The sequence below is a fragment of the Lithobates pipiens genome, unplaced genomic scaffold (assembly GCF_037356315.1).
Source record: "Lithobates pipiens isolate NorthernLeopardFrog02 unplaced genomic scaffold, aLitPip1_a1.2 Scaffold_19, whole genome shotgun sequence".
NCBI lineage: Eukaryota > Metazoa > Chordata > Amphibia > Anura > Ranidae > Lithobates > Lithobates pipiens.
In genome coordinates, this window is record NW_027507764.1 from 220,693,834 (window position 1) to 220,709,020 (window position 15,187).

The 15,187-nt window shown below is 39.9% G+C and overlaps 1 protein-coding gene across 4 annotated transcripts in view; it reads right to left on the reverse strand.

The window, feature by feature from the left end:
* Positions 1-4,420: 4,420 nt before the first annotated feature.
* Positions 4,421-15,187, reverse strand: part of ITPRID1 (ITPR interacting domain containing 1) — a 208,048-nt gene continuing 197,281 nt past the window's right edge. For all 4 annotated transcript variants that reach the window (XM_077491716.1, XM_077491713.1, XM_077491714.1 and 1 more), the window contains 3 exons: positions 14,754-14,865; positions 13,327-13,554; positions 4,421-8,956 (listed from right to left, as the gene is read on the reverse strand). In XM_077491716.1, the coding sequence (XP_077347842.1) occupies positions 8,924-8,956; positions 13,327-13,554; positions 14,754-14,865 (373 nt within the window). In that variant the 3' untranslated portion in view covers positions 4,421-8,923. The remainder of the gene's footprint in view (positions 8,957-13,326; positions 13,555-14,753; positions 14,866-15,187) is intronic.

Sequence of the window (15,187 nt, forward strand, 5' to 3'; positions counted from 1 at the left end):
CCTGCCACACTGAAAAGTTTCCCTGCTCACCCACCCCCTTTTGTTCTGTCCCCAACTCACATTGCTTGTATTACTATACTTCCACAATGAATCGTGTGTGAATGGGTTTTCATTCAACTCCTCCTCCTGTCATTCAGCTGCTCCTCCTCCATTCAGAAAATGTGTTGCATTGTGGAAGGATGGTAATAAGAGAGATTTAAATGGTGGAGAGGGCAGAAGGAGGCAGACGAGTGGTGCAGCTTTTCTCGGTAGCAGCAGCTGCTGTTCATCTTCTGAGACCTAGAGGACAGCCACTCAGGACAGTATCTGGCAGCTCTGAAAGAGGCACAGCAGAGAGGTAATAAAAAAAAAGCATCATTGCATATACAGTGCCTTGCAAAAGTATTTACTCCCTTTGCACTTTCCGTGTTTTGTTGTCTCACAACCTGGAATTAACATGGATTGTTTGAGGATTTGCATCATTTAATTGGGCGGCACAGTGGTATAGTGGGTAGCACTCTTGCCTAGCAGTAAAAAAGGGTTGCTGGTTCGAATTCCAACCACAACACTACCTGCCTGCAGTTTGCATGTTCTCCCTGGGCCTGCGTGAGTTTCTTCTGGGTACTCTGGTTTCCTCCCACAATCCAAAGACATGCTGGTAGGTTAATTGACTTCTGCCTAAATTGGCCCTAGTATATGATTGTGAGTTAGGGGCCTTAGATTGTAAGCTCCTTGAGGGTAGGGAACGATGTGAATGTAAAATGTATATGTAAAGCGCTGTGTAAATTGACAGCGCTATATAAGTACCTTAAATAATAATAATAATTTAATTTACAGAACATGCCCACAACTTTGAAGATTTTTTTTATTGTGAAGCAAATAAAAAGGACAAAATAACAGAAAAAGTAAATGTGCATAACTACTCACCCCCCTAAAGTCAATACTTTGTTGAACCACCTTTTGCGGCTATCACAGCTCCAAGTGGCTTTGGATACATCTCTATGAGCTTACCACATCTTACCACTGGGATGTTTGCCCTATCATCCTTGCAAAACTGCTGTAGCTCCTTCAAGTTGGATGATTTGCGCTTGTGAACAGCAATCTAAAGCCTCATACACACGATAGGACTTTGTACAAACTTTCCCTTGGATTTTTGTACAAAGGGCGTCGGCCCTGAACTTGTATTGCATACACACAGCAGGACTTTTTCAGCCAACTTTCACCAAACCACGTGGTTTTTCTGCTCTTTACCGCCACCTTTGGTTAACTTCTGTATTGTTGTCTGATCTTTTGCATTGGTTCTGAGCATGCCTGTTTGTACTTTGTACAAAAGTCCTATGGTTTTCTGTACACACGATCAGACTTTGCTCCATCGGACTTTTGTTGCCAGAAAGTTTGTCCGTTCGCACAGCCAACAAAAGTCTGATGAAAACCAAAAAAGTTTGTCCGATGGAGCGTACACACAGTCGGATGTTGCTCCAAAACAGCTAATTTGCATGTTTGTTGTCAAAAAGTCTGATAGTGTGTATGGGCCTTAAGTCTGACCACAGATTTTCTATTGGATTTAAGTCTGGGCTTTGACTAGGCCATGCCAGCACATTTACATGTTTCCCCTTAAACCACTCAAGTGTTGCTTTAGCAGTGTATTTGGGGTCATTGTCCTGCTGGAAGGTGAACCTCCGTCCTAGCCTCAAATCACACACAGAGTGGTACAGGTTTTGCTCCAGAATATCTCTGTTTTTAGCACCATCCATATTTCCCTCAACTCTGACCAGTTTCCCAGTCTCGACTGCTGAAAAAAAAGGGATGGTGTTCTTTGGGTGATGTGATGTGTTGGGTTTGTGCCATACATTTTGCGAGTTTCTCACGTGCCTTTTTGCAAACTCAAAATATGCCATTTTGTTTTTTGCTGAAAGTAATGGCTTTGTTCTGACCACTCTGCCATAAAGCCCAGCTCTATGGAGAATATGGCTTATTGTTGTCCTATGTACAGATACTCCAGTCTCTGCTGTGGAACTCTGCAGCTCCTCCAGAGTTACTTTAGGTCTCTGTGCTGCCTATCTGATCAATGCCCTCCTTGCCCGGGCCATGAGTTTTGGAGTGTGGCGGTCTCTTGGCAGGTTTGCTGTTGTGTTATGTCCTTTCCATTTGGTTATGATGATTGGTTATATGATTTGATGGTGCTTCTAGGGATCATCAAAGATTTGAATATTTTTTTATAACCTAACCCTGACTTGTACTTCTCAACAACATTGTCCCTTACTTGTTTGGAGAGTTCCTTGGTCTTAATGGCAGTGTTTGGTTAGTGGTGCCTTTTGCTTAGGTGTTGCAGCCTCTGGGGACCTTTCAAAAGGGTGTGTATGTAATGACAGATCATGTGACACTTAGATTGCACACAGGTGGACATCATTTCACTAATTATGTGACTTCTGAAGGTAATTGGTTGCACCAAAGCTTTTTATGGGCTTCGTAACAAAGGGGGTGAATACATACACACATGCCAATTATCAGTTTTTTATTTCTGGTTGTTGTAGTGAGAGCAGAGAATGGAAGCCCCAACCGCACACCTCTAAATGTATGTAGTGAGTTTCAGTCTCTGATTGTCTCCTGCAGTATGTCCCCAGTCTCTGATTGTCTCCTGTAGTATGTCCCCAGTCTCTGGTAATCTCCTGCAGTATGTCCGCAGTCTCTGATTATCTCCTGTAGTATGTCCCCAGTCTCTGATTGTCTCCTGTAGTATGTCTGCAGTCTCTGACTGTCTCCTGCAGTATGTCTGCAGTCTCTGGTAATCTCCTGCAGTATGTCCGCAGTCTATGATCGTCTCCTGCAGTATGTCCCCAGTCTCTTATTGTCTCCTGCAGTATGTCCCCAGTCTCTGGTAATCTCCTGCAGTATGTCCGCAGTCTCTGATTGTCTCCTGTAGTATATCTGCAGTCTCTGACTGTCTCCTGCAGTATGTCTGCAGTCTCTGGCAATCTCCTGCTGTATGTCCGCAGTCTCTGATCGTCTCCTGCAGTATGTCCCCAGTCTCTAGTAATCTCCTGCAGTATGTCGGCAGTCTCTGGTAATCTCCTGCAGTATGTCGGCAGTCTCTGATCATCTTCTGCAGTATGTCCCCAGTCTCTAGTAATCTCCTGCAGTATGTCGGCAGTCTCTGGTAATCTCCTGCAGTATGTCGGCAGTGTCTCTGATTGTCTCCTGCAGTATGCCTGCAGTCTCTGGTAATCTCCTGCAGTATGTACGCAGTCTCTGATCGTCTCCTGCAGTATGTCGGCAGTCTCTAGTAATCTTCTGCAGTATGTCGGCAGTCTCTGGTAATCTCCTGCAGTATGTCGGCAGTGTCTCTGATTGTCTCCTGCAGTATGTCTGCAGTCTCTGGTAATCTCCTGCAGTATGTCCGCAGTCTCTGATCGTCTCCTGCAGTATGTCCCCAGTCTCTAGTAATCTCCTGCAGTATGTTGGCAGTGTCTCTGATTGTCTCCTGCAGTATGTCTGCAATCTCTGGTAATCTCCTGCAGTATGTCCGCAGTCTCTGAACCTCTCCTGTGTATTAATTTGCCCCTTTACTTGCTCAATTATTTAGGATTGCTCCACTGCTCAGTGAGAGGTAATGGTGTGCATTAACCTGTAGCAACCAATCAGCGAACAGTACTGATCTGCTTTAATCTCTAGCAACCAATCAGTAAGTGGTAATGATGTGCATTAACCTCTAGCAACCAATCGGCAAGCAGAAATTATGTGTTGTAACCTCTAGCAACCAGCCAGTGAGCAGTAAGGATAGACTGTAACCTCTGGCAAATAATTGCAATCACTGTGTGATCTGCTGCAGTAAACTGATTTTGAGTCTACCTGCTATTTTTTGTATGTCTCAGAATGGAGTGGGGGAGGGGGCCCAAGAAAATGTTTGCCCAGGGCCCAATCAAAATTAAAGACGGTCCTGCTGATCAGCACAACTAATTGGTTTAAAATACCTAGATAATACTTCTATGAAGCAGAAACAGTAAATGCAACACCTAGAACGTATACTATTCTTTCCCAGAATGCAAAATCATTCTATGAATGGAGGATGAACAGATGAATGACAGGATCGGCCTCCTCCAATCACAAAACATTGCACACTTTCTGGAAAAGAACAGCATGAGTTCTATGGAGCAGGCTAGCTAGCACAAGGAGCAGGCAAGAAGTGCAATTTATTTACAGTTACAAAAGCGGATGTAAACTCCAGCAGCATCAGAAGATCGGTGATGTGGGAAGACTCAGCAGCAGTTGTGGAGAAGATTCGTACACCATGCAGCTAGACATGGCACGTACTTCATTAGTGGTAAATTACGTCCATGCTGCTGCGTAGCAAAACAAAGTAACACAACTTCAACTTTAACCGCAATAGGCAGTACACAGTAAGGTATAACATTTTTCACAAACACACACAACATAATAATAGTGCTTTTACATCATACTTATGTAATTTATTAGTTTATTACATTTCCATTTTATTTCATATTATAGGGCTTATAATATAGGCAGTATTGTAACTACCTGTTAGTATGCATGTTTGTACATATGTTTTACAATAAAATCATTAAAGTGTATGTTAACCCTTCTTTAAAATCATAATATCACTGAGCAGACCTTTGTCAAACTAATGTTTATAAAATCCCCCCCCCCCCCCCCCCAAAAAAGGATTCCAGATACTTTTTTTTTTTCTCATTTCAGTGGTATTTATTTGACTCCTATTTTGCCCTGCATCCCTGGGCTTTAAGGAAAAAAAAAAGTTATATGACGACTGAAATGACCACAAACCAATATAGATTACCAATATCAACTTAAGAGCTAATGTCAGTCAAGCTGAGCGACTGGGAGGGGGGCTGTGTCAGCAACAGGCTACTACAAGACTACAGGCATGCCCTGAAGGTCCCAAGGAGGAAACAGGGATGGAAACTGACAACGCTAGAACAGATCTGCTTCTGTGCTTAGTGTTGTCAGAGAATAGCAGGAAGAGCTTATGAACAGGACTGGCATGATCAGCGGGTATTTTCCCTGTCTGCCCTTCTTTACTAAAGAAATGGAAACAAAATATGTAATGTGAGAGACAATGGAAAGTATTTAGCTTAACATACACTTTAAAAAGCACTGAAGGCTACTGCAGGCATACGTGCACTATTATATTGTATTATATTATTAAACATTGTAAAGCGCTGCGTAAACTGCTGGCGCTATATAAATCGTGTATAATAATATTGCTCTGTTATTGCTATACAACTGTGCTTTTACTGTAGTACTTATTTTTAATAAAAATATATTATATTTAGAAAAAACTCTATAAATAGGACAATGTACATTAGCACAGTTTCTTAAACATTTCTACTTTTATTAGTTTGATAACCTTATAATCGTATTTGAAAGGACATAGGCCACTACAAATTATCCTTACTTTGAGACTTGTATTTGTTGGGCTGTTGGGCGCTAAATAATTGTATTTCTGAATAAGTTAGGTTTGTGGTGTGAAATATATTTAAAAAAAACATTCTGGAGTCTGGATTCCCAGCATATACTGTACTTTGCTTACAGAAATGCACTGAGACTTGATACCCTATAGAGTGAGTTTTCACCTGTGGTTTCGGCTGGCAGACTCATTTCCTGACTTCTCAATAAAGTCTTCAATTCTTTCCGCATAAACAACAGGAAATTTGAAATACACACATTTCTGAAAACAAGTCCTGGCTTAAAAATGGAGAATTCTATGCATATCATTGTTGATTCTTTTATGATAACAAAGTATAACAGTACTAGATAGGATCTTTAAACATGCTCCCTTCATTCTGTACCATGGGACAAGAAGGAGAGTAAATGACAAAACATGCTCTGTCAGTGTAATTTTAAAGCATATACATTTTAAAAATGACTCTACTCGCTAGCTGAACCTGGATCAGCCAAATACATTTCAGGTGCAACGAAAAAAAAAAGGTGTGCGTAGTCTCACACTTCAATTTCTTAAGAAAGCAGCCACAGCCTAAGCAGCCTATGCATGCTTGCACTAGATGTGAAAGCAGTAGTCTCACTGCAGAGGGCTCTAATGCTCATGCTTTATGTTGATTGAAGAGCTCTGGCATAGCAGTGAGCCTGCTGGACCTCTGCACAGAGACCACTGCTTCCACAAAGACTGCAAGAGTCCTTCTCTATGGCAGGGAACCAGCTTTTCTACTCTGTGGCTGCTTATTTAGGGAAATAAACTGCTGGACTTTGCAATCCTTGTGTTTGAATGTACCTAAAATGTATTTATCTGATTGAAATTATACGCTAAACATATAAAACTAACAGTTGGGATTTTAAAGAACTACACAAACTTCAGTTATGTGGATCAGGGGAGGGGACAGGTAAGTTGTTAACTATATTGATGCTGTGACTCTTCATTTTTGATGCACATCAATAAAGCATCTGTGCAGTAGTGCTTTGGGATACTGTTTTATACTCTTCCCAGCACATAGTATGTGGAGTTGATAATCAGGAATCTCTGACATTCAAGCAAATCAAAAGACAAAGCATAAACTGATATTACTTATAGAAGTATACCATGCAAATTAGCTCTAATGCTCTGGGATACAGAGGTGTGGAAATTTCACTTCTTACACTCACCACAATCTAAGGAAAATGCTTTTTTAACTTGTGCCTATGCCCTTATAGATGGGAATGTAGCAGGGTGCCATGAACAGTGTAATTCCTATGAGTATGGCAGTACCGCTGGATGGTGTGGCAAGGGACAGCTTAGCCCTGTCAGCGCCAAAGGGTAAATGGAGGAGAGTCATGAGCCCCGGAGGCTCCTCTTTAAGCATAAAAATTGTAAGATTGATTCCCAGTTCTGTAGTAGCATTTGTGACACTCATTTAGATAAACCTGTGAAAAAATATTCCTAATAAAACATCACTCGCTTGTCTCTTATCATAGTCATGGTGAAAACACACTTGTAATGTGCAGCATTTGATGAGTGACAAAATAAAATTCATAAATAGACAGTATGTTAACTTCACACATCTATAGTGTTGTCCAGCACACTTTCAGTGTTACAGGCGTGTTACATATGAAAATACAAAGTAGACAATATTCAGGTTATTAAATTATTACCATTCAATTCGAATTTTGGATACAAATTGTAGTTTAATTACCATAGAAATAGATTTTTATCAGATGAGAACGTCGGGGAAATATTTAAAAACATTCTTTAATCCACTCGGTTTAGTGCCCATTCACATCATTGCATGTATGTTTTATTAAAAATGCATAAAGTATATTTAATGCAGTATAATAAAATAAAAAGCAGCAAAAGATGCATTTTCCTTTTTACGTTTCCAATTTTCTCGCTGAAAACATGAAGAATTTTTGATTTGAAATTGAATGAAAGCTCATTAATTATATTGTGTATTGTGTTTTTAGTAAATGAATAATATATTGTGCATTTTTCAAGACCTGCAAAAAAAAAAGCACAACAAAAAAGAACTTGTACATACGAAATGCATTGTACAATAACACGATGCAATAATGTGAGAAGTTTCACAGATTATAATATTAATTATTTTCCCTGTGGTTTTGGGGTGCTGTGAACATGCCTTTAAGCACAGTTACAACATAATGGTGTGGACAGGCCATTAGTCCACATATGTAATGCTTCACAAATCATAACATGCATTTTAACTGCTGCAAGTATAACTACCCAAAATGTAGGTACCTTAATTTTATTTTCCCTAAACACCTGCATAGCATAAATCATTGTAATGCCAAATCAAGCCCTGTCCTATTACACAAGACTGTGATTTTAACATGTTTCAGGCACTGGTAGAGGTGGAAATTCACCCATGCACCAATGTTTTTTTCATAATTCAATGGGTGGACTAGACATTGAAAGGTAACACAGTAGGCAGACCTGCCAGGTTTTAACAGCAGTGCTGTCCTCCTTGTTGGATGCTATGGCAGGCATGTGCACTCTATGTGAATTTCCTTTTTAATTTTTAAATATAGTTTTTGAAAAATTCTGCGTTGTATTGTCTAGCAATTTTCCATCGCTTTGCAAGGCTCTATAGTATGCAAAATGTATACCTCTGTTATTTACGAAAAGATAGTGTGGGTACTGTAGGTTTTGGTTAGGTTCTTCAGGCCGGCTATAGACAGTAGCAAAGATCGGCATGTGCATGCTCCTTCTGCCCATCTCAAATTTGTCTTTTGGACCAGTTAAACAAGATTGCTCTAGCCAACATTTTAGGTAGTGAAAGATTGCAAGCGTGCACAGAGATAGCCCTGGCATTAAGGGTACTATCACACTTGGGTAAGGGTTATTACTCTGTTCTATCACATTGTGAACCTTCATCTGTAAGGCACTATCGTATTTAAGACTATCATCTAGTGTCTGTGGGTAATGTATATCTGCTGTGTTTACAGAGTTATAGTTATATACTGTATATTAAAGGGTATGTGTTTTTTTTTTTTTTCTAGAGGATTTTTTCAATTTTCACTTAATTTTAAATCTATGCTATTTGATATGCACTTCAAATAAACATTTATCTATAATTATGAATATATCTATGAATTCAGGCTGAACAAAGAACCCCAATACAATATGTGATAAACTAACATAGAGCTTATTTTACGGGAAATCTACTGTCTATATAAAAGAAATGTGTTAATATGATTAGTTTATGTAATTAATCACAATAAAGTTGAAGTTTTATTGTTCCTTTTTCTCAGTGCAAATATATGAATCTGCGCAGAGTGACTGAAAATCACAGACTCTAAATGGATTCTTGCTTATTCCCAGCAGTTGGTTTCTACGGATTGTTCCCACATCGTCTGTTATCAGCATATACATTTTATCACAAGGGAAGATAAAGTCTTCTGATGCAGGTACTGACACCCGTAATAAAGACGCTAAAGGCCTCTTCAGGTTGTGATTTTTTTTTCAGTTGTTGAAACTTCTGAAGGTTTTCTTGATCTACAAAAAAGTATATGTTTATTTAAAATGAAAGTGTTGTTGTATGAAGAGAATAGCATTGCTTTTGCTACAGTACTTTATTCCACCCAAAGTGAGATTAATGTGACATTTTTTGAGTACAGTCAGTTTTATATGTCAGTATTTGTAGTTTTATACATAATGAAATACAATGGGCCTAGCAAGAGAAAGTGTCCCATCTCTTTTTCCAATTTCTCATAAAACTGTACATTTTCTGCTTACTCTCCCTGCATTCTCCTTATGCCTCGTACACACAATCGGATTGTTGGCCGATGAAACAATGGAGTTTTGTCCGAAGGGTGTTGGTTCAAACTTGTTTTGCACACACGGCTACACAAATGTTGACCAACAATTACGAACGTAGTGACGTTCTAGACGTACTACGAGCTGATAAAGAAAAGGAAGTTCACTAGTCATGCGCCACCCTTTGGGCTCCTTCTGCTAATTTCGTGTTAGTAGAAGTTTGGGGAGTGTTGATTCGTGCTTTTCATTTTGCACTTTTCAGTTAGTTTCTAAATGGCCGTTTGCCAACCAGCCATGTTGCGGAATCGGAGGAGATAACGTGTTATTTATTATTGGCCTTGGAGTTATTGTTTCACATTATTTTTTTGGTTGAATAATGATTTGATTTGTTATATTTTTGGATGCATAGCATGCACTTTTTGGTTAAGTTCTGTTGGCAGATATCATGTATAATTTAATTTGCTTTCTTTTTTTAATGCACAATAGAAAAATTGTGGAGAATAATACTTGGCCATTTGTTTTACTTTAAATGACAGTTTGGGGGTAGGCAGTTACATTTGAAAAAATAAAATGTAAAATTGACAAGTGTAACATCCCTATTTACCTACAAACTTGGCAGCGAGTGATAGATTTTAGCTCAAAATGGTTTGGCAAATAACACACCCTCGATACAACCTTCAGCTAACTCACTTGTACACTTTTCACAACAATTTTTTTCTTTACAAGAGTATTTAAAAATAGTCAATGCAATCAATTGATGATTGGATGAAAATTTTTTTGTAATATAAAAACATTTGGCAGTTAATCAGCACATTTTCATACAAGTTTCTACGGCAGATATAACCAACAACAAGCCATAAGGCAGGAGTGCCCAACCTTTTAAAGTGCAAGGGCCACTTTAGTGACTTGGTATCCCATCACGGGTCACAATGAGTGGGTGGATGACAAGTCTGTGTCCACTCTCTATATGCAGACACAGCCTGCTCTACTCTATGGGCCCTCATATCCACCAAAATGGAAATAATTAATTATTTATATTTAAATAATAAATATGTCATACTTACCTGCTCTGTGCAATGGGTTTGCACAGAGCAGCCCTTATCCTCTTCTCCTGGGTTTCCCCGCCAGCACTCCTAGCTCCTCCTCTTCAACAAGTACCCCTAAAGAAAGTTGCTTTCTATGGGGGCACTCATGTGGTCATGCTCTCCAACCCACTGCCTGGGTGTATAGACTCCCTCGTCACAGAATTTGATTGACTGCATCAATATGTCCTGAGAGGAGAGAGTGGCTGCTCTCGGGCACAGCATTGGATCGGGACTGGGCTCAACTAAGTAAAGGGGTTTGAGGGGGAGATCTTGTAGCACATAGGGTTTTTAAAAAAAAAAACCTTTACCACTTTAATTCTTTAGCCGTGTGCTTATACATGGTCAACTAGCTCTGTAACTAATATAGTCCTCCCAGGAAAAGGGATACTAAGGATCAGCATTAGCCAGGGATACAGGATTTTTCTGGGAAAGAGAGACCCTTGCAGGGAATAACTTCCTTGGGTAAGTTCCTACTAAGCAAGGAACAGGGGTCCCAGAGTGCAGGGAAGCCAGAAGAGCCTGGGTAAAAGCACAGCTACATGTAGCAGCACATGAAAGATGCTGCAAAAGTAGTTTAAAATATATTGGGGGTTATTTACTAAAGGAAAATCCACTTTGCACTGAAAGTGCACTTGGAAGTAAAGTCGTTGTAGATCCGAGGGGGACATGCAAGGAAAATAAAAAAAACAGCATTTTAGCTTGCACATGACTGGATGATAAAATCAGCAGAGCTTCCACTCATTTCAGATCTACCCCTCAGATTTAGGGTGACTGCACCTCCAAGTGCACTTGCAGTGCAAAGTGGATTTGCCTTTCGTAAATAACCCCATTGTCTCCAAGTAATTCATGATCTAAAGGGATTATTATGAGAATCCAAAACCAATAAGGCTAGAGACCCAGGGACCCATATGATTGTTTGAATGGGCGTCCCACTTTTAGAGGTGGGAACACCTGCTGAAGGCTTACTAGGGACATTAGGAGCATCTGTAAATATGGTCTGAGTATGAGACAAGCTCCATTCACACTTGTACGACTCCAAATTTGCTTTTCTGACTTTGGAGTGCAACTTTGGTACAACTTTGACGCAACTTTGGATAGGTGCAACTTGGATACGACTTTGGCTTTGACCAGTGATAACGGACTGTTGAATGTTATACAATGAAGGTACGACTTTCGTGCAACTTCTGAGGGTTAACGTTGAAGTCTATTTCCCTCAAGTTGCATGCAACTTTTATGCAACTTTAAGTCGGGCATATATGAATGTTTATAATTGGAAAACATGCGGAACGACTTGTCATGCAACTTTGATGTCCAAATTTGCAAGACAAGTCGCACAAGTATGAATGGAGCCTTGGATGATCTGTGACAACACACTTCTCAGGCAAGAGATAGAGGAATGAGGCTCCTCTAACCTTTCCTCAGACCTTCCTGTGCTTTTGTAGGAGCATACTGTGGCGCCCGGAAGTATTGCTAATGATAGAGTCAAGAGTCGGTTTAAAGATACAAAGAAAGATCAACTCTTGCTTGACCATTAGCATCTAACACTCATGGCCAGAGCATCCTATAAATTTGTAGAAACATTAGTCCCGTACAGGGCACAAGTTGACAAACTGGTAACAACCTGTCACAGCTGAAGCACACAGCTTCAGACATCTGCTGCAACTGTTCCATATGGCAAGGATCAATCACAGCAGTAGAAGGATTCTCTGTTAAAATTTAAGTATTAAATTAAAAATGTAAATATTTAATATTGTTGTGCAATATGTCTTTGAGAGGACATATTGCATAACATGGCAGTCAGCAATTAGACAAAATGTGGGGCAAGGCCTTAAGTATTAAACTCAGGCAGCGGTGCTGATGAGCATTTCAAGCAGGTGACCAAGTCACTGTAAGCAGGGTATGGAATAGAAGAGGAAACCTGAGATCCACGTGATACTTCAAGAGCAGAAGCAGCTGGATGGTGCTTCCTCCAGGCCAATGGGCAGAAAGAGAATGCAGTTTGTGCATTCACAGCACTCCACATAGAAGATAACATCAGTACTCAGTCCCGGAGCCTTACGCTTTACCGTAATGAAGATAGCAGAGTCAGGAAATTTTATAAATGACTTCAAATTTTAATAACTGTGAGACAGCTCCCAGCTCTTCAGCCCAACTTTCCTTGCTCACTAGGTGAGCCAATACTGACAGGGTCACACACGAAGGTCACATTAGATTAGCTACCTTTGCTATGTCCAGAGTCCTTCTCACTATGTGAGTCTTTAGAGACTGTGTCACATCGGAGGCTGTGCAACAGTTATTTTCCTGAAAAGAGCTCTGCGGCTAACTAAGTGCTCTGACAGGAAACAATATGGAAATTAAGTATCCAGGTTAGAGGCACTCACAGGATTTGACCATAATTATTGCAAGTACCACCATTCACTTTATATTTGCCCATATGTTGCTGTACCAACTATTAGGCTGGTTAATATATGTAAGGCCGCGTACACACGCGCGGACTGTTGGCCCAACTTTGTCCGTCCAACAGTTTGAGCGAACAGTCCGCTCAAACTTAGCATGGACGGACATGGCCACACACGACGGACGAACAGTTTGCTGAAACCGTGCGCGATGACGTGAACGGCACGTACGACGGGACGAAAAATACGACGTCCTATACACTGCAATGCAACCTTCCGACGTGGAAATCCTTTCTGAGCATGCGCGAGACTTAGTTGGCCGAACAAGCCTACACACGAGCGAACAGTCCGCTGAAACCTTGTTTCAGCGGACAGTTTTTCGGAATTTCCGTAAGACCTTGTTCGGCCAACTGTCCGCTGAAACTGTCCGCTGAAGCCCCACACACGAGCGGACTGTCCGCCCAAACACTGTTCAGCGGACAAGGTTGGGCGAACAGTCCGCGCGTGTGTACGCGGCCTAAACGTAAATTACATTAGATTGCTAAGATTGTCTATCTATATTGAACTTTTAACAATAAGCCTACTTTCATAAATATCTTTATTGTGTATTATTATCTTATTAACTTACATTCTGTAGAATAGTGCTGAAGTCGATTTTCTGTGACTGTATTCCTGCTTCTGAATTGGTCTTGATTGCAGGATCTTCTTCAGGAACATTCAAATCTGAAGTAGAAGGAACACTTTGGCTTTTGTAAAGATTTTTGCTTTGACCTTCAGCACTGCTTTCTAGTTCCAAGTCAGTAAACTCAAGTTCAGAATAGAGCCTCGACTGTTCTTCCAAAACCTGTTCAAGTTGCTGTAAGCAGGATAAGCCACATAATATGATCAATAAAACTATACTGTATAATCATAAATAGAAAATGTAAAAATGGTTTTCCACAACACCTGTGAAAGTGATTCTGAAGGTTGTAATAAAAATAAAAAAAATAAAAAAAACAAAAATCAAACATGTTTTACTTACCTGCTTTGTACAATAATTTTGTACAGAGCAGCACCAATCCTTTTATATTTTTGATCCCCTGCTGGCAGTCCTTGCTCCTTCCACCATGTTGAGTGCTTCCAATAGCAGACCTTTTGCTATGTCATTCAGAGCTCATGTTCTGAATGCTTGGTACAGTGTCCAGCTGTTTCAGCCTGTCATAGTTTTTTAAAGGGGGCTGGTGGCAGTTTGAAGGCTGCACCTATGCCTCCAAAGTTTCTGAAAATCCCTGAATTTGACAATAATGGGCCAAACCTCCCTTGTGTATGCAGCTCAAAGTTGTAATAAATATAACTATAACTTAAACGTGTATAGAAAATTTGTGTACCTACATTTTTTTACTCTGGTCAGGTCCAGTCATGTGATCTAGCAGTTCTGACTCCCTTGTGTAAGGGAGGGCTCTTCAGCAACTGTGAATTCCATTGTGACATCATCCATAGGCTCCTATGGCCCAACTGTTGTTGTCCATTCCTCCTGTTTTTGCTCAATGACACAGAGAGCCGGAGCTGCTGGATCACGTGACAGGACTTAAAAATAGGTAAGTACGCAGACATTTTTTATACAGGGTATGCAGATTAGGTAGGAGGGGGTGGGGGTAATGTTTTTAAAAACAGCTAAACTTAGGCTTTTCTTCCACTTTAACTGCTATAAAGCATTCTTGCTGCCATTGTAAATATAATAATAACATATAACTGAATCAGATACATTATTGGCAGAATGGAATTGAAAGAAGAAAAAAAAAAAGACAGTTGATTACTTTTCATCCATTAATCAAAAAAAAAATCTACAATATTTATGTTATATTCAATTAGAAGTAAAAAAAGACCTGAGCAGATTCAAATATGATGTTACCAATTTACCATTTCAGCAAAGATATAAAGTTCAAATGATGTATGCTACCACATCCAAATAATTCAGACAGAAAATTCTATGTGTTTGGAATCTAGAATAGTTACATTTGCAAACAAAATATGCATATTTAATATGCAAAGCTATGACATTGATCGCAGACATACCACTGAAATGGCTTCTTTGACATGGCGTGCTCTTTCATCCAAATTAAATTCTAATTCTGTTGCTTCTTTTAGGACATCTCGACGTAATAAATGCAGTCTTCTAATTTTTTCTCTAAAAAGCAAAAGAACAAACACAAAATCAAGTACCTGGTAGACTTGGCCTTAAACAAAATGTGAAATGACAGCACAAGGACTGTTTATGTACTACAGTTAATAAACTCCGTCAATTTAAAGCTAACTATTGGCTAGCCAAAAAGAAAGAGAAAGCACATGTGCCCACCAAAGCAAGCACTGTTGGTGCCAAAACCTAATGCCGCTTTGAAGCTCCATCCATCTGCGGCACCAGTGTAATCCCACTAATATCATCAATTATCAGCCCCTTCCAAATGGTGAGTCTTGCAACAGTGTTCAGAGCCTGAACCAATCTGAGACAT